The sequence below is a fragment of the Podarcis gaigeae genome (assembly GCF_964106915.1).
Source record: "Podarcis gaigeae genome assembly, chromosome: 1".
NCBI lineage: Eukaryota > Metazoa > Chordata > Lepidosauria > Squamata > Lacertidae > Podarcis > Podarcis gaigeae.
The window spans coordinates 106,415,207-106,433,315 of NC_139678.1; the positions used below are offsets into that span (position 1 = coordinate 106,415,207).

At 39.9% G+C, this 18,109-nt stretch overlaps 2 protein-coding genes across 31 annotated transcripts in view; both read right to left on the minus strand.

Annotated features, from left to right (window-relative positions):
- The window catches only part of WDSUB1 (WD repeat, sterile alpha motif and U-box domain containing 1), a 46,875-nt gene extending 46,314 nt beyond the window's left edge, over window positions 1-561 (minus strand). For 3 of the 7 annotated variants that reach the window (XR_014557694.1, XR_014557695.1, XM_083710752.1), the window contains exon 1: window positions 38-560. The gene's annotated coding sequence lies outside the window, so the exon portion shown is untranslated. Of the gene's footprint in view, window positions 1-37 lie in introns of all 7 variants that reach the window. The other 4 variants (XM_083710751.1, XM_083710744.1, XM_083710750.1 and 1 more) reach the window with 4 other exon arrangements.
- Window positions 562-5,836: 5,275 nt separating this feature from the next.
- BAZ2B (bromodomain adjacent to zinc finger domain 2B) overlaps window positions 5,837-18,109 on the minus strand; it is a 183,636-nt gene continuing 171,363 nt past the window's right edge. For 22 of the 24 annotated variants that reach the window (XM_083702747.1, XM_083702743.1, XM_083702756.1 and 19 more), the window contains 7 exons: window positions 17,840-18,000; window positions 16,671-16,981; window positions 16,146-16,281; window positions 13,452-13,598; window positions 9,880-10,145; window positions 8,160-8,303; window positions 5,837-7,296 (listed from right to left, as the gene is read on the minus strand). In XM_083702747.1, coding sequence (XP_083558873.1) covers window positions 7,143-7,296; window positions 8,160-8,303; window positions 9,880-10,145; window positions 13,452-13,598; window positions 16,146-16,281; window positions 16,671-16,981; window positions 17,840-18,000 — 1,319 coding nt within the window. In that variant the 3' untranslated portion in view covers window positions 5,837-7,142. The remainder of the gene's footprint in view (window positions 7,297-8,159; window positions 8,304-9,879; window positions 10,146-13,451; window positions 13,599-16,145; window positions 16,282-16,670; window positions 16,982-17,839; window positions 18,001-18,109) is intronic. The other 2 variants (XM_083702755.1, XM_083702742.1) reach the window with 1 other exon arrangement.

The following is an 18,109-nucleotide window of genomic DNA, read 5'->3' on the forward strand; positions in this document are numbered from 1 at the left end:
CGCTCTCTTCTCCCGCCCGCTCTCCCATTTTCCTTACCTCTTGTCTTGCGCCTGCGCCGAGGGCTCCGCGTCTTCCTCTTGCAGCCTGCGCGAGCTTGTAGCTGACGGAGCACAACAACAACACTGTGGCCCCGCGAAGGTCACGTGCTCGCGCGACGCAGGGGGAATTCCACGCCCCCGCCGCCTCCGTGTCTGGAACGCCGGCTCACCTGTGGCCTCGTGACACGCCTCCAACTGGAAGGCGGAAACTGAGGATTGGGGGGGGGGGGGAGAGAGAGTTGGCGAGCGCGGTGATGTCACCGCTGCCTCCTTTTCAACGCGGCCAAGGAGGGCGTTGGTCGAATAGCATTTTTTTCCCCTCAGGCTGTCGCCTTCCTTGCTCTCTCCGGCCCCCACCTCGCCATTTCACGCCTGCTGCTGGGGGTCCCGGGTTGTGGAGAGAAGGATGCAAGGTCTTCCAGTCTAACGCACATGCCAAATATTGCATTCCTTGTCAACTTCCTGCCCAATTAGGGCGCAGCCTGCCGGAGGTTTGTCATCTCCGGATAATATAGGACAATATTTTTCACATGATAACATGGCCATGTTGTTTTCCATATGCGTACATAGGGAGGGGAGCAATCACGTTTGATCTGACTACAGGTGTGATCGAAAACCATGCATTGCATCATGCAGCTTGCTAGTTGCTATCATACCGCTATACTCGATTTTCTATATACCTCTCAAGCCTTTTATCCAGCTTGCCCAGCGTCTTGCAATTGTGGTGCAATTGACTTCCGACAAGCACACAGAGCGCAAACAAGACTGAGTGTATGGGGGGGGGGGTCGTTTAATTTCACTGCACACAGGTGTTGTAGTGACAATAAAGGTTTATTATTATTATTATTATTATTATTATTATTATTATTATTATTATTATTATTGCTGTTCTGAGTACAGAATAATAAGCAAACTAAAGTCAACGTCGGAGGTGATAATATGTGTTTTTGTTAGATGGGTTGCTCTTTTGGCTTGGCATAATTGTTACACAAAAAGAAATGGCTGCTTAGGATCTGATTAGATTAAGAACAGGAGAAGAGCCTTAGCATCTCCATTCCCCACAGTGGTGGAACAGATGTTTAGGGAAGGCTCCCAAGCAGGAAGTAGAGCAGTGGCACTATCACACTAAAGTTCCCCAAACTGGTACTGAGATATGATCCTGGAGAATAGTACATAGTGATTATGACTAGTAGCAATTGCCTCATGTCCATGAATTTTTCTAATCCTCTTTTTAAAGCCATGTAAGTTGGCATTTAACTGTGCTGTGAAGTAGTGTTTCCTTTTGTCTGTCCTTGTTCCCCCCCCACACCATTTGTAATATACACCAGTCATAAAGTTATTCATACACAGCTGTTCCCCCCCCCAATCCCCCCAAGAAGCACCAAAAATTTAATTACATTTAACTTTTAAATCATTTTAAGTTTTTAAACCAAGGTATCATTCCAGAAATTGCCACGGGACCTCAGAGGCCTATAACCACATTCTGTCAGTGTTACACTTGTAATGAAACCATGCCATGTTGATTAAAAAATAAGTGATTTTCTTGCCTGTTCAACTCTAGTACATGGGTTCTAAGTTTGTCCATTAAGTTCCAGAGTTGTAAGATCCAGATCCCAAACAAGTCTGCATTTAGAGTCTTCCAATACCTTGCAATAGTAAGCTGTGCAGACTTCATGAGCTGCAAGTACAAGTTTTGTTCCCTCAATGTATGTAAACAACTACAATAAGCAGTTGCCTGGGTGCCTGTGGTGTCACTTTCAGGCAGAGTGCCATGTAAGTGATATATTTCAAAACAACTTCCAGAGGAACAGGTTTATTATATTTTTGCAGAAAAACAACCAAAAGTCTTGTAGCTCCTTCAATACAGTGGTACCTCGGGTTACATACGCTTCAGGTTACAGACTCCACTAACCCAGAAATAATACCTTGGGTTAAGAACTTTGTTTCAGGATAAGAACAGAAATCGCGCGGCAGCAGCGGGAGGCCCCATTAGCTAAAGTGGTGCTTCAGGTTAAGAACAGTTTCAGGATAAGAACGGACCTCCGGAACAAATTAAGTACTTAACCCGAGGTACCACTGTATTTAATATTTATTATGGCATGAGCTTACGTGGACCAAAGCCCAATATTAATTTCGTAAACTGATAAGGCTGCTTTAAAATGTATTACGGTACTTTCACTGACCTCCACACAGATGCAAACATGATACTTTACAATATACCCTCTGTATCAGGTCAGTTTGAGTACTAGTGCTTCCTTCTTTGTTTTCAGCTGTTTTATTTATCTGGGCTCTGCTGATGCAGTAGAATAAATATATCATCTTTATGGCAATATAAATGTATTTTATATCACAGCAACGTTTTCGATACATTTCTAAAGTTATTTATATTCACTAATAATAAATTATTATGCTTGACAGTGGTGTAAATATCAGTTGATTAAGTATGATGGTTTTGCCAAGTTAACATTTATTCAGTATTGCTCATACTGAGTGACAGAATGTCATGGGAATTTGTGGTTCAAGCCTTTTCACTAGTTTTCTTTATAAGTTCTCCAATGTGGGTTTGTTGGGTCCCATGTCCAAGACACTGGCCAATTCTGAATGGGGTTGTACAGGTTCAGGGTCTGAGGTTTCTCTTGGATCCATCTTTGTTCTTGGGAGTTCAGATAGCCTCAATGTCCCTTTTACCAACTACAGCTGGTATGCCACCTATAGCCATTCTTGGGCAGGAATGGTCTTGATTATTACAATGCACTCTTTGTGGGGCTATCCTTGGGTGGGTCCAGCTAGTACAAAACACTGCAGCTAGACTGTTGATGGGGATAGACTATAGCATAATGCCAGCACATATCTCCAGTGCTCAATAGCTTGCCCATATGCTACTGAACCAGGTCCAAGATTCCTGTATTAATTTACAAGGCCCTCCTGCATACCCTGGGGACTACATGATCCCTTGTATCCCTCAATCACTGAGATTTTCAGGGAAGTCGCTTTTAGTCACTGTGGTTAGTCACCACATCCATGAAATGTGGGTCCAATTTTGTGGAATTCCCTTCCAGCTGAGGTTAGACAGGCCCCACTGTTGAACTTTCGGCATTTACTTTTATAACCTATTAGGCTTTTCAGTTGAATTCTGATTGAAAAGTATTAACTTATTGTTAGTTTTACTATATTGGGTCTTCAATACACCACTTAGACACACCAAAATGTTGAGATAAATATATAGAGAGATTTCAGATTTCAATAAAAACTTAACATCGTATCTCTTTCCTTCACTCAGGCAGGGACAGTTTAGTTATAAGTAAAGGAAACTTCAAGGGGGGAGGGAGGAAAATGAAAGGAATTTCAATTTTAAAGTTACTTTTAAAATGAGGATTTAGGTGGGTAAAAAATGGGTAGTTGAATCAAGATGGTTCTCCCCAGTTTGACAAAGAAGCTACAGAAGCAGAGATAAAATACACAGGTAACAAAAGAAATAACTCATTTCTATGCAAAATGAAAAGCAATGAGTGATGCATTCAATTGTTTTAAAATTCACTATAGGGAGTAGATAAAGTCTGAATCCTACTCATGCGTCTGGGTTCAGTGGCATTTACTACTACTACTTCTTCTTCTTCTTCTTCTTCTTCTTCTTCTTCTTCTTCTTCTTCTTCTTCTTCTTCTTATACCTCACCTTTCTCCCTGATAGGGATTCAAAGCAGCTTACAGATAAAAAATAAGAACAGCTATAGAAAAAGTAATAATTAAAAACAAACAATTGTGAAAGCATTAGAACCATATATAGTAAGAATTGCAATCTTAGTACATATTGACTGCCTTTGGCAACATATGCTTCAGAAACAGGGAAAAGGAAAAGGCATCTGTACACATTTGTGAATATATAAGTTATGTATATTGCAAAGTGATGCACTTATCTATTTAAGTTTAATGTGTGCATGTTTAAAAAAGTCAGAAAACAAGGTGAATTGTTTTCACAGCAAGAGCTTATGCTGCAGTATGGGTAGAAGGCATGAAATCCACTTGATAGTCTTTTTTTTTTGTACAGTTTCCTACAAATACTAGAACTTGGGACAATCAAATGAAGCTGAATATAGGAAGATTTGGGACACACAAAAGTCCTTCTTCACAGTGCATAAACTATGGGATTTTCTCCCACAAGTGATGGCCACCAACTTTAGAAGTTTAGAGAAATTCATGCAGGGAAAGGTTCTCAGTGGCTACTAGTCATAAGGATGGCTATATTCTTTTTCCACTGCTAGAAGAGTCTGCTTCTGAATACTTGTTGGAATCACAAGTTGCAGTCAGATTCTGCTTGCAGGCTTCTCATAAGCATCTGGATAGGATGCTGGACTAGGCAGGCTCTTGGCCAGAGCCAGCAGTTTCCCTTCTTTTCTTATGGACCTATTGGTGACCTCAAAGGATATGGTTACCTTTGTGGATATATATGACTTAGGATCTGCTCTCTGGAGTGGGATCCCTGAGATCTAGTCCCAGCGACTACTTAGGTGGATTTGCAATTGTTAATTGCCTCTGTGCTTCTATAATCAAAATTTGTTTTGTGGCTGCTAATACCCAATTATTACTGTTCTACTACTCCTCTGCCAGATGAAATGGCAAAAGTGAATTTTAAAAACTGATATTAAAAAAATAATAACTTTTTTCTTTCTATTAACAACTTTACACTTTTCAGAAGCACTCATTACATTTTTCTAGTACGGAACTTGGCCATAAATATCAGTAAGTCAAGTAGAACAAATCTTCTTGTAAGCCTTTGTATGCTAGAGATAAAAGACTGATTTCTAATTTGGATAAAGTAGAATTAAATATTTCTGAATAATTTACTGAAACTAATTATCCACTCTCCAGTCACATGTATTAGGCAATACAACACAGAAATAAAGCTATTCTACTGCTACATATCTAAAGAGTCTCTAAAAAGCCTTGTAAGAAAAATTTTAATCACTATGAGATTTCCTTGGAACAACAAAAACCATTGCATTAGTAGTATTAGAGCTTGGGCACCACTGAAAGCTTTCTGATTTTGATGCTATAAAAACTTTTGCCAGTAAAGGTGAATTATCTTTGACATTTTACTAGTGAAATACCATTATACAAGTGTGGCAGCCCTTGCACTTGGTTTAGTAGGAACACAATCCTACACACCCAGGATGGGGAACCCATGGTCCTTCAGACATTGTTGAACTCCAGCTCCTCTCAGTGAAAATTATGGTTATTGTAATCTAGAAACTTTCAAAGGGCCACAAGTTCACCAATCCTACTAACTGGGATAATGTCCCCAAAATTCAGTAGAGCTTACTTCTGAGTAGACATGTGTAGGATTGTACAACATGTAAGAATGAGCCTCAGATCTGCAGCATAGACCAGGAGGCGCTATATAATATAATGGATGTACACATACGGGTTTGTGCAGAAAATGACTGTGCCTATCAAGATGTTCCTATAAAGTTTCTGAGCCTTTTGAATCACGAGGCCTTTGGTTTAGTCCTGCTGTAGCACTCACATAACTGAGTAATTCCAATTAGTATTGGGCTTCCATTAGCCAACATTGTTATTTCAGACAAGCCTGAATGTCCTTTGGCATAACTTCACAGAACGGGTACCACAATCAAAAGCCATTTTAGCTTAGCTCTTTCCAGATCCTTTCCTTACTATCTCCTATTCACAACTGCCTGAGGTGGGGTGGGGGAGATCTCGCTGCTAATTAGCAGCATTTTATTTATTTATTTAAAAAAATTACTATAATGTATAGGGAATTAAAATAACCAAGAAAAAAAACTGGTTTGCAAAACAGTCTTTTATTGTATCCGTGCCACACATACTAGTGAAAAATAACACTCCTAAAAAAAAGAGAATGCTACCTTTTCCACAACGTTTTGTTTTAAATGAAACTTCAAGTACTCTTACATAGGTACAAAAAAAATTCTGATCTATTTGCCTCCAACAGGCCACCACAACACACAGTAGATAAAACACAGTGGTTACAAATGTCTTTTTGTTATTTCTGTGGCAAGGCAAATGGAGGGAAATGTTTTTATGAAAAAATACTGTGTGCGTAGGAAATTGTCACAATTTTATTCCACATGGATACAAATGATTATACTTGAATCTGAGGCCCTGGTGGCTTGAAATTATATAACAAAATAGAAAAATGGAAAACTAATATCCCCTACACCCTGTTTTAAAGGCAGGCACTACAAAGATTAAGGAGACTCCACAGTGTTGGTAGAGGATAATTACTGTACAAGCCATATATCTATAATTACCTTAAAACTAAAATAAAATGCTACAGTCCTTCTAAGGCATAAACAATAATGTCTGCAAACAATATGTACACATCATACATATTTAAAACAAGACTTAATATAAACAATAATGAACAGTATATACATATGTCTCATTTTCTTCACTGTCTTGAAATACAATTTAACTACACAAGTGATGCAGCAACATATATATAAATGTACTTGTAACTCTACAGTAAAGTTTAATTTTTCGTGCTTTTTACAGCACATCAGTGTAAACAGTTTTACTTGGCTTTGTTTTATATTTTAAAACATTCCTTGTTGTATTTTCAAGATTTAAAGCAATTTTATTTTCTAATTCTTCCTTTTCACAGAAAACGAAGAGTCTGGATGCTATTTAATCATAAATAATTCATAAAATTAAATACATTTACTAAAAAATAAACTACAAAGTAAAAAAAATGAAAAATAGATATTTATTGAAAGGGAAAAGAGAACATTTTTCCCCAAGTAGAGCTCTGGTGGTTGAATATTCAGTGCGTTTTGATATATTTTAAATTGCTATTGCACTATTACACCCCTTATGTTTAAATTCTTTGGGTGTGCTTCCCTGTTCTACCTAAAATAGTTTGATAAAACACACAAACCAAGAACCAAGGGCTATGGTTGCTGTAGGAGTGAAGCCTTAGGAATTAGTACCACTCCCCAGTGATACTTTAAGGAAAAATAAAACAGTCATTAGTTATGCATGTGCCTTGTACTTTAATGTAAATACAGTTCACATTGCTGGTCTCATTTATCCTCATTTAATAAAAGAAAACATGTTGGACTGTGATCACTTCAGCTCACTTTGAAAATCTCTGTCCATTTTTTTTCAAAATGTTTCCTCATGTTGTGGCCAGCCCGGCCTATGTCAGAATCATCTTCATTAAATGTTTCACAGTTGTCAAACACAAGCCTGACATCTACAGCAAAGGCTTCAAGATTAGGATACCTGAAATATCAAAGAGAGCAAAATTTCCTTAAAATACAGAACGGAAGCAAAGGATCTAAAACCTTCACCAAGGAGGAAAGATATAACAGGATTAATTCAGAACGGCACTTTATTAATCTTAGCTTTAGTCTCACTTCTTCGCTACGTGTTATCTTAAACACAGCAGGTGCTGAATGATACTGGCACCACAGCTTTCAATGAAAGTAAAACTGAGCACACCTGGTTCGGGTCCATCCAAATGAACAGAAAGCCCATAAACGTCTGAAGTTTTAATGCAGTGTGGGCAGCCATTTTACCCTAAATAGCTCCAAAACCTGAGAGAGAATGGGGCCCAAGTCACTTCCAGGATTTTATGGATTCAGCATCACCACAGCCCCCTTTTGATAACAAACTGCCACACCTAGTACCCACACATTAGACTGGGCATGCATATTATCTATCTGCAGATACTCCAGCCCTGACAAAAGCATATCCTTTTAAGCCTGCACAGGATGTGGTACAGAAGCTCCTCCATTTGGTTTGTATGACTGCAGCAGCAACTTAGTCTGCCTCTTAAATATCTATGGCTTCATCCTGAACAGTGGCCTGGCCTAAATGGTCATTAGCACAACTCCCGGAATCAGTTGCACTTTTGGTCCACCTCGCCAGCCATCGGAGCTGGGCGCTGGCTGGCCGATTGTCTACTCTTCCACCTACAAATCCTCTCAGCACCCCAGATTGTTCACCCAGTGTTCTGTTCCAGTAACAGGGGGGAAAACTCGGAAATCTGATTTTACCCAATTATTAAATAAAAAAAAGTTGATGCAATATTACATTGACTTTTTTTTGGGGGGGGGATGGCACTTCCTTTGATTTTTACTTACTGTCCATTACTTAGCTTCTCTCGAATGGTGGAAAAATCCATGGGTTTCTTTATAACTTTCCTATAACCGGGAACAAGTTTCAAGTTTACAGGAAGCAGGAAAGGCCATGCATCTTCATGAGTTTCCAATTCAGACAGCAGAACGCTAAGAAAGGCACACACAAAAACAATCAATTGCTGAACAGCTTGGTGCCTCACACGATATTGTCTAGCTATACTTATCTATAAATATGAATGCTGCCTGCTGTGAAACACACTGTACCAGTAGATAATAATTAAGTTTTATTTAGATTTTTAAAGCAAAGTTTCAAAGATAAAACATATTACTTGGGAGGAGAAATGAAAAGTAGAAGAGATTTCCACTAGTGGATGATGATGATGATTAAAATTTGTATAATGCAGAGGGGGAAAAGTGCTGAAAGCCTAAATCTCAACAGGAAGTGATCTTACCATGACAATATCCCCCACTTTTGTATCACCCTCTTCCTGCCCAGCCGAGAAAACAAGGTTCGGAATTTGACCTGTGACAATTGTTGGACCAATGACATGTTGGGACAGCCCCATGCCTGTCATGGCAGCCATGATGTCCAGAGCCACCCCAGAGTTAACTGCTTCGGCATGGATGTTGAAGTTCTCCAACCTCAGCAGTCTGGGAGTCCTCAACGCTGCCTCTGAAACTACTGGGCAGTGAGGCAGGAAGTAAACCAGCAGATTGCCTAATCTGTCACTTACTGCCCATGCCATGTACCCCTTGCCAGGCCTTCCCTCCCTTCACCTTCCACAGTAATTGGGGTCCCCCCTTGCTCTCTCCAGATCCTCTCTTCCCAGGCACACCTTATGCCCCTTAATATGCAAAACAACAACAATCAAAAATTTAAAAGCACACAGTTTTAAAAAAGCAGTTAAAAACAATTTAAAACATTTTAAACATGTAGGGCAAGACCATACCCCGAGAAAATGATGTTATGGGGGTAGCTTTTGTTCTTGCCTCCTCCCAAAGTAGGTTATCTCCCTTGGGGGCATTGCTGCCCCCATTGGCCCCGCTCCTCTGGTACACTGAACGCAGGTGGCCTCTCAATCAGTCCGTCAGCAGGGGGGTGGGGGAGACTTCCCTCTGCCGGCCAAAGGTGCAAAAAGGCCAGCTTCCTCAAGAGGAGGAATAATTCCAGGAGCTGTGGAGGAGGGCCAGATGAACAGCTCACCTTCTCCATTGATGGTCTCTGGCTGCTGCTACCTTCAAGAATGGAGTGCCAATTCTCTGGATATCTGGAACCAACCAGCTGTCAGAGCCTGGACAGCTGATCTGTACTATCAGATGACCCCCCAAAAGAGCTGGCTCAGGCAGAAATTACATGAGATGTTTACATCCAAGTCTACCTCAATCACGTATAAAATGAATGGGTGCCCCCCCTTTAAGAACAAAAGGGACACGGGGGGGGGGGCGGGGAAAGAGCCACGCTTATCTTCATGCAGACCATCACCCAAACACCATTTTCTCCACATCAGGCTGGGGGAGAGGTAGCAGGGAGGTAGAATGATGAAGTTCATTCATTCAAGCTTTTACTCTACCATTGGGGTCTCCTCCACCTCTTTCTTACAAATGACTGGGACAGACCCAGGTTTAAACAAATAGGTCATCTGCTGCAGCACTGTGTGTACTTGGAGGGTTTCAACTTGCCCATAAACAAAATTTAAAATGAATATACCCAGCCAGCCAATACCTGCATATAGCCATGTCCTTAGATTCATCACGTTTAGCTTTCTTCACAGGAGAAACACTTTCCTGTTTTGTTGGGCTAACAGAAATATTTTCATCCATCTTTCTCTTCTTAGAGTCCATTTTCCCTCTTTTAACAGAGCTGCTTGTAGATGCAGAGTCCTCTTCTTCCACTTCTGCTGCTAATGGCAGTTTCTTGCCTTTCTTATGCTCGTTGCTTTTCTTCCCTTTGATCTGATTTTTTTTCACTTTTAAAGTTTGACCACTTGCCTGTAGCAGGAAGAAAAAAAATCCCAATAAATGAAGACAAAAACCTAATGGCCAAGCAAACATGCTTGGAATGCTCTCTCTCCCCCCCCCCCCCCCACGGTGAATCTAGGCACATCACTGTTTTCTTTTCACACGCCCCTTCCAGGATGCCCTCCTACCAAGAAAATTGATCGGCCCTTAGAAATGATGGGCATATTCTTACTGCATTTACCCTATAAGTCAGTGGCCAGAATCAAAAGCACCACAGGCAAAGGCTCTGCTTCTACAAGGGGGCTTTTCAGCTCCTCTGTCCAGCAGAAGCTTCCCCTCCCCCTGCCTTCCAAAAACCCTGAAGCAGGATCCTATGAGACACAAGGACTGCTGGTGGAAATAAATATCCCTTTTCCTGTGCACATACCGGTGCTTCCTGCTTGTGAATGGGGAGGGCAGGGAGACGTTACATCTGTTCTGTTTAAAAATACATGAATATTTCAGACAGCAAAATATTTGGGTGGCGGTAAAAGAGAGCTTGATTTATAGAATCCTCTTAAAACCAGGCCAGTTTCAAGGCCACTCTAGAGTTCTACAGACATTGCCAGACAGATTCCCTTTTTCTCAGAGTGTTCAGTCTTCAAAGAAAAAAAATTAATCACTATAACTGTTGTGACGATTCAACACCGCTCTATCAACTTTAAACAAAGGCTGTAAATTTGCAGTAAACAACAATGTACCAAATGGAAGCATGTAAATGGAAGTCTGTTTAACATTTTTACTTTAGATGTGGAACAAAGAGCACACTAATTAAACAGGCGATTGATACTAAAATGGAAGAAGCTGCAAATGAAAAGGAGACCAAAGGGGGTAAAAACCACCAATAGACCCAGACATATTACAAAACAATGCTTAAGAAAGCTAAGAAGTGAGATTCTATGTGACAAAATAAAGAGCCGTATTCATCTGAATCCAAATAGCTTAACCATGCTGTTCAGCATAAAATGGGGGTGGGGGTGGGGGCGGCTTTTTGAGAACAGAGAAAATATTATACAAAAGTTATGGCTAGAAAAACACACCCCATGATTTAAGGTTATATACACAAAAACATGCAGTCAATTAAGGATAATGGCAGATGTCTTCCAGGAATAAAAGACATTTAAAATAACTATACATTGTAAAGATCCATGTTTTTTACATGAAATAATAACAAAAGCCTTGTAGCACCTTAAAGACTCACAAATATATTACGGAATAAGCACTCATGGACTACAGTGCACTGCAGAACATCACAGACAATCTTGCTTCTTTGCTACATCCACCTTCATTATGAATGTGGATAAAGGAGGTTTTGCTCTATGCATACATTGGGAGATATCAAACTTTACTCGTGCTCAGAGAAGATCCACTATTCCAATGAGACTTTTGTGAATATAACTTAGTTGGATCCATCACTCATAGCAATAAAAAGAAAAATACATTCCTTAACACTTAACTTGTCTATTGCATTTTCTCTCTTGCCACTTAGGAAGTGTTCCCTTTTACACACTATATATTGTTATGGACACAAAACATTTTGCATGTACTGTACCTCTAAAAAAAACTGTTTAGGGAAGCTTTTAATATCTGAAGGACTATTGTATTTTAATATTTTGTTGGAAGCCATCCAGAGTGGCTGGGGAAACCCAGCCAGATGGGCAGGGTATACATAATAAATTATTATTATTATTATTATTATTATTATTATTATTATTATTATTATTATTATTATTTTATTTGAAGAGGTCCTGAATGGCAATAGGAAAATGCAGAAGACAAATTATGTGTAGATATATCTAAATTTCTTAGTTATCATTTTCTAATCCTAAATTCACTTTTCCAACATTTCCATGTCTGTTTGCAATTATAAAAAAAACCCTCAGAAATTACATCAGTATTTTAGCACGTTTCACCTAATGTTCATTTTTTGCATGCAATTTCCCTTAATATACAATTTTTACAAGCAATGCTCATAATATACAGTGGTACCTCGGGTTAAGAACTTAATTTGTTCCGGAGGTCCGTTCTTAACCTGAAACTGTTCTTAACCTGAAGCACCACTTTAGCTAATGGGGCCTCCTGCTGCTGCCGCGCGATTTCTGTTCTTATCCTGAAACAAAGTTCTTAACCCAAGGTATTATTTCTGGGTTAGTGGAGTCTGTAACCTGAAGCGTATGTAACCTGAAGCGTATGTAACCCGAGGTACCACTGTAATTCATTTTGTATGCTATTTTCACTTATATATGCATCTTTTATAATCCTCTTTTGTTGGGAGAACTACATTATAAATTCAGAAAAGGATAGCTGTATTTCAGTTCACACATTCATTTCGAGAGGTGCAAATTAGCTAGATTTGCATTAAAATGTGAACTGAGCCAAATTTATTCCCAGTACTTATTTGCCAAACACGTGACTATTTTTTCAATGAAGTAGCAGCTTGAATGGATGTTGCTTCAACACACAATGGCCTATATCCAGAGGAATGTGCATGGTTCCCACACACATCAGAATGATTGTCAGAGGATATTTATGCTTCTTCAGAAACTACCCCACAATATAAATAAAGCAGCACTTAAACAATGTCAAGCACAGAAGATGCATACTTTTTATACAGTAATACCTTGGAAGTCGAACGGAATCTGTTCCGAAAGTCTGTTCGACTTCCAAAACGTTCAAAAACCAAAGTGTGGCTACTGTTTGGCTGCAGAAACCTCCTGCAGCCAATCAGAAGCTGTGGAAGCCCTGTTGGACATTCAGCCCCAAAAGAATGTACACAATCTGGAACAATCACTTTGCAGCATTCAGGAGCCAAAACGTCCGAGTTCCAGGGCGTTCGGGACCCAAGGTAGGACTTTACTTATCAACGGGTTCACAAGATAAAATTACAATATAAAAACACAAAATAATCAAAATATAAACAGAAACAGCAAAAAAAAACCACAACCCCCCCCCCCAAATAAATACAGTTTAAAGCAATTGAAACCCATTTTTAAAACATTTAAAAACACAATTAAAAAGCAGTTTAAAAGAATGTAAACAGTACTCTCTGCTGGGCAGAGAATTACCAGATAGGGAAGCATTTGTTCAATTTCTCCCCACGTTTTCAAGTCTTCCATGTATCATAGATGAAAAACAGAGGCATGTGTGAATGGTCACCCTATCACAACATTTACTTTTTTATGGACAGCTAAGTTTTGCAGAGTCTATGTGCAATTACTGCATGCATGGCAACTGCTGGAAAGCAACAGAACACTGAACTGGAGAATTTCCAAGGATTCGCCTTTAAGTTAGAATTACCTTTGCTATGCAGGCGGGACAAAACCAGTCACCATCTGGAATAGTACTGATCTTGGGTCTATGGCAGTAGGTATGGCAGCCTTTGTCACAACCATCACAAAGGAGAAGAAGCTCCTCGTTATCTCCTTTCCGACATATTTGGCAGTACTACAATACAGGGGAAATACTTTAATTATGGCATGTAGAAACATTCTATGCACATATTAGAGAATAAAATGCAATTGAAAACTTAAGAAATTCTGAGTGTCTAAGGTTATATGGCTTGTTTACACCAAGTGTGGAGCCGGAGAATTACAGAAATGGCCAGTCAGTCAAACATTTTTCCTTTCATTTTTTCTCTTTATTATAGACTACATTATAGACTAAATAATATATTTATTACAGATTAAACGCTCTGCTAGGGATTCGCTCTTTACTTTAGGACTGCTCAGCGTGGAGGAATTTTAGGAATTTAAATAATTTTGTAACTTTGAACAGTATTATTTCCCAAGACACTTAACACGGACATTCTACTGTATAGTGTGACTGCATCATACACATGGGTTACATTCCAGGGATGGCATGTATACACAAAAATGCATATACTCAAACCACCCCTGAGTGAGCATCCTTACCTTCTGGACCTGGCACATTGAGAGGGCCTTACCTCCACCCAGCTTAGGCCTGCTCAGCGCATGGGCTCTGAGATTTTCTCGCGAGATCTTACAGGGCCACTTTAGTTCTCGGGACACCTCACGAGAGCATCCCAGAGCACACGCACCAAGTGGGACTTGCCCGGTAAGCAAGGCAGAGGAGCTTAAAAGATCTTTCTATGCCAGGAAAACGCAGGGCAAAAAAAGCTTTTAAGCTCATTTAATTTGCGTGGTGTCAACTGCCTGGACTTTCAACTGCGAAAGGCTTAAATCACACAAGTTAACTGCGCATAGGACTCAGCACGTGTAGTTCTGCTGGTGCAACAGGATTTCTGATTCCTGTCCTCCCACCATGCACCCCCAACATCTGCTCTAGAGTGTCCCCCAACCCCCTGGAGCTGATTTTTCGGGCACACATGGGGCTGGATGGGACAGGGGAGAGGGGTAGGTCTTGCACATATGGAAGACCATCGCACCAGCAGAGCTGCAGCAATGGATATGTCCCTACGTATTTTTGCTATTCTCCCTTATTCTGATATGGAATCTAGGAACAGTGTGCTACTCCTTTTTCATCTTTTGTTAGATTTGCAATAATTAGGTCAGACATAAAAGCGAATGCGACTGTAATCAGACTAATGTAGGCAGGGGGAAATCAGGGGGAAAGCACTAGGAAATTTCAGATTATCAACATGTGGATAGTGAACAGGGTCCACTGTGCAGAAAGTAGATGTGCATTACAGAACACCAGCAATTCCAGTATCCTCAGTATTATTTTTCATTTGGCCAAAACATGAAGTAAATAGATGCTGATTTCAGAAGCCACACATCTAATTTCAACAGATCTAAATGCCAGAGACCACATGCTATTCTGTGCACAGAGCTCGTCTCCTCATACGCCTCATGGCAAAGTTAGGGAATCATGAAAATAACATGCAGAACCCAATGCAACAAAGCATTCTTTTTTGAGTGTTTGAGGTTTAACTAGGGAATGACAATTTTGTGTGGACTGCTCAAGTCCTGGAGCTCAACTCAGAAGGTCCCCATGCTAGCGCTAAAGAGTCACAATTGTCCTCAGTCCCAGTAGTAAAAATAGGGGTGTTCACTTGCTGTTAAACAGAAGCAATGTTTACACTTTGGGAATGTGATGGGATTCCCCCCCCCCCCCCCCAATTTCGTTTTAATCTCAGTGGAGAAACACAGTACAGAAACTATAGCATTTATAATGCCAGTGGAAAACTGACTTAAGGTAAGAAGCAGCAATACTGTATTTACTTATTTACTGGCCATTGCCCATAATATAGATAAAATGTATGCTGGTAACTTCTTGGGTTATGTTATCAGGTAAACAGTAGTTTTATAAGTTTACAGTAAGTATAAAAGTTGGAGAAAGAATTAGTTAATTCAACAGTTCATATATTTCCATTGTTTAATTGTTAGCATTTCCCATTCATTGCTATAGTATAAAAAGCTTAATTTTCAGAAATCTGATGCCCAGGATTCATGCAAAATCTCTTTACATGCATTTGCATGCCTTTCATGAATATGCAATTAACACAGCAGTGCTTGTTAATTTGTCATTTCTATGCGGAGACGGACATTTCAGCCTGTGCGCCTGTACACTCGTCCAATCTGCACATACAGTTGTATTAAGTGGGCATGCAAAGAAGCCATGCACATCTTTTAAGCATGTACTTTGCATCTCATCTTTCTGAAAAAGCCTTTAATTGCAGTCTTTGACACTGAATCCCCATAATGGCAACACAGAAGGGGTCATTTTTTCATTAGCATGGTGACCTCTCCAAGAGAGAGGCACAGAAATGGCCATTCTAGCTTTTGGTTTTTGGAATACTAAGGTCAAAATATACCAGCAGAAGGGCTGTTTGTCATAAGAAAGTTCAGAATGCTGAATTTGGCTACAAGAGAGCACAGCATGTGAATCAATGTAAAATGCACAATTTAACTTTTGTATTTTTCACAGGCAGCAATGAAAGATACACTATCAATTGAGGTATCTGGAAAAGGAGGAAAATAGGATATGTAAAAATCAGTTCACAACACTTACAACTTTCATAATAGATTTTTCCCATGCTATTGATTTCTGTAACTGCTGAATGCACAGAGCTACCTGTGCAGCACTGCGAGCTTCTGACAATGCCCTTCTCCATACCCTTAGCCCTGGAGCAATATCCTCTTCCATTCTGCATTGAAATATAGAGAAATTAAGCAGGTCACATCCATTTTCATCAGTTTCTGAACGTGGAACAATCATTGTCACATCGAAAGCCAAGCAATGACAAAAACGTACACAGCCAGTAAGGGTAATAAGGCTTAAGCAACTAAATTTGATGTAGTGCACAGACTGTGGCTACGTGCCTCAAAGCTTAGTCACAACCAGTTAAATGTAGGATAACTTTGCAGGATTAACATACATAACAGGGGGAAAATAAATCTTACAAAGCACCATGCATAACATGATCCGTGTGGATCAAAGACATACAAGAAGATACATAGATAAACACACAATAGAAAATAGGCTCCAATTAGCAAAGAAGCACAATAATTTTTCAAGTTAATCTCAATAACCTACCCGTCACCATCACCACTAACGGATGGTGCAGGAGCAGGGACAGTAACTGTGCCCACATTATCCAGTTTGATCTGAATGGTGGTACTTAAGGGGCTCTTCAGATACCTTCGCTCTATGTTCCGCTCCAAGTCAGCAAGTCTGGTTACAGCTATATCTAGAGGGTTGTCACTCTTCCGTTCTAGAGTACTGCTACTGCCTTCTTCTCCACCAGCACAATCACCATCACGCTTCTTGTGTAATTTAGTAATTGATTTATGTTCATAATATACCAGGTCTTCCCTTTCCGATGCAGGATCAGGGCACATCCAACCCTACATTTCAATAGAAAGGTTTCACATGTTTGTTTGCGACTGTAACCACCTAAGAATGATCAGTGGATTGTTTGCTTGAGTTAGCCCTTACACTGCACTTCTGTTTCCAAATGCTCTCCAGGAGACCAGAAGCTTCTTTCCTGTTTTGCTTCGACTGGGATAACGCTTACTTTTAAAGAACAGAGCTTTACAGCAGCAGTATTCTCTCTTACATTGTTTTGCACAAAACAGGCCATCAGTAAGACAAATCTTACATGAATGGTGCCCCTGGATCACACCCACAAGCCACTCACAGCATGGAAAGAACATACCTAACTCAAGGCCCAGCTTCACAGTTCTGGCAACTTGTACCTTTTTAAAACCCTGCAATAATTTTAAGAACCCAAAAGTGGCCAGATATATAAATTCAGATTAACCACTGGTGACAACTAATGCTATCTTATTGATTGCCATGCCCAATAATGATGATAACTGGAATCCTAAAGGTACAACCAAGGCATACCTCTTACTCAGTAGGATTTCTGATTACTTCTTAAACAGAAGGCCACCAATGATTAGTTAAGTCACTGGGCTCATGGAACTAGCAGCATCACGCTTCTGATCCTGACTCATATTCCTTCTCTAAAAATTCTAACCACTGAAATGTCTACTTTATGTATGAGTCATTTAAAAAGGATGAAATCATCTTAGTCTAGGTGATATTAACCTAATGAAACTGTATTGGATTTTTGCCCCCCAGAGATGTTACTGAGAAAAGCACTTATCCTCAACTGTAAAAACAGCTGCTCATAACAGTTTTGAATTATCGCTTTTTGCAATGACGTTACCGAAGAGAGGTTTTACTGAAGCACATTTTACCTTGATTTGCAAACTAGCTGATGCCACTCTTCTCTCTAAGTCTTCCACCTGCTGAAGAATAGCAATATCCATATCCATGGCTTGCTCTTCTATGGACCAGTTTTCTACAAGATCCCGTGTTACCTGATTTTCATCATTTTCATTTACTTCAATAATTGCAGCTGTATTTGGGAATCAGATTGGGTTTCTTTTAGTACAACTTCAACCTAATCAAGTTTGCAAGGTCAGGAATTGCTTCCTGGGGCAAAACATGTATTACATAAGAGGCCA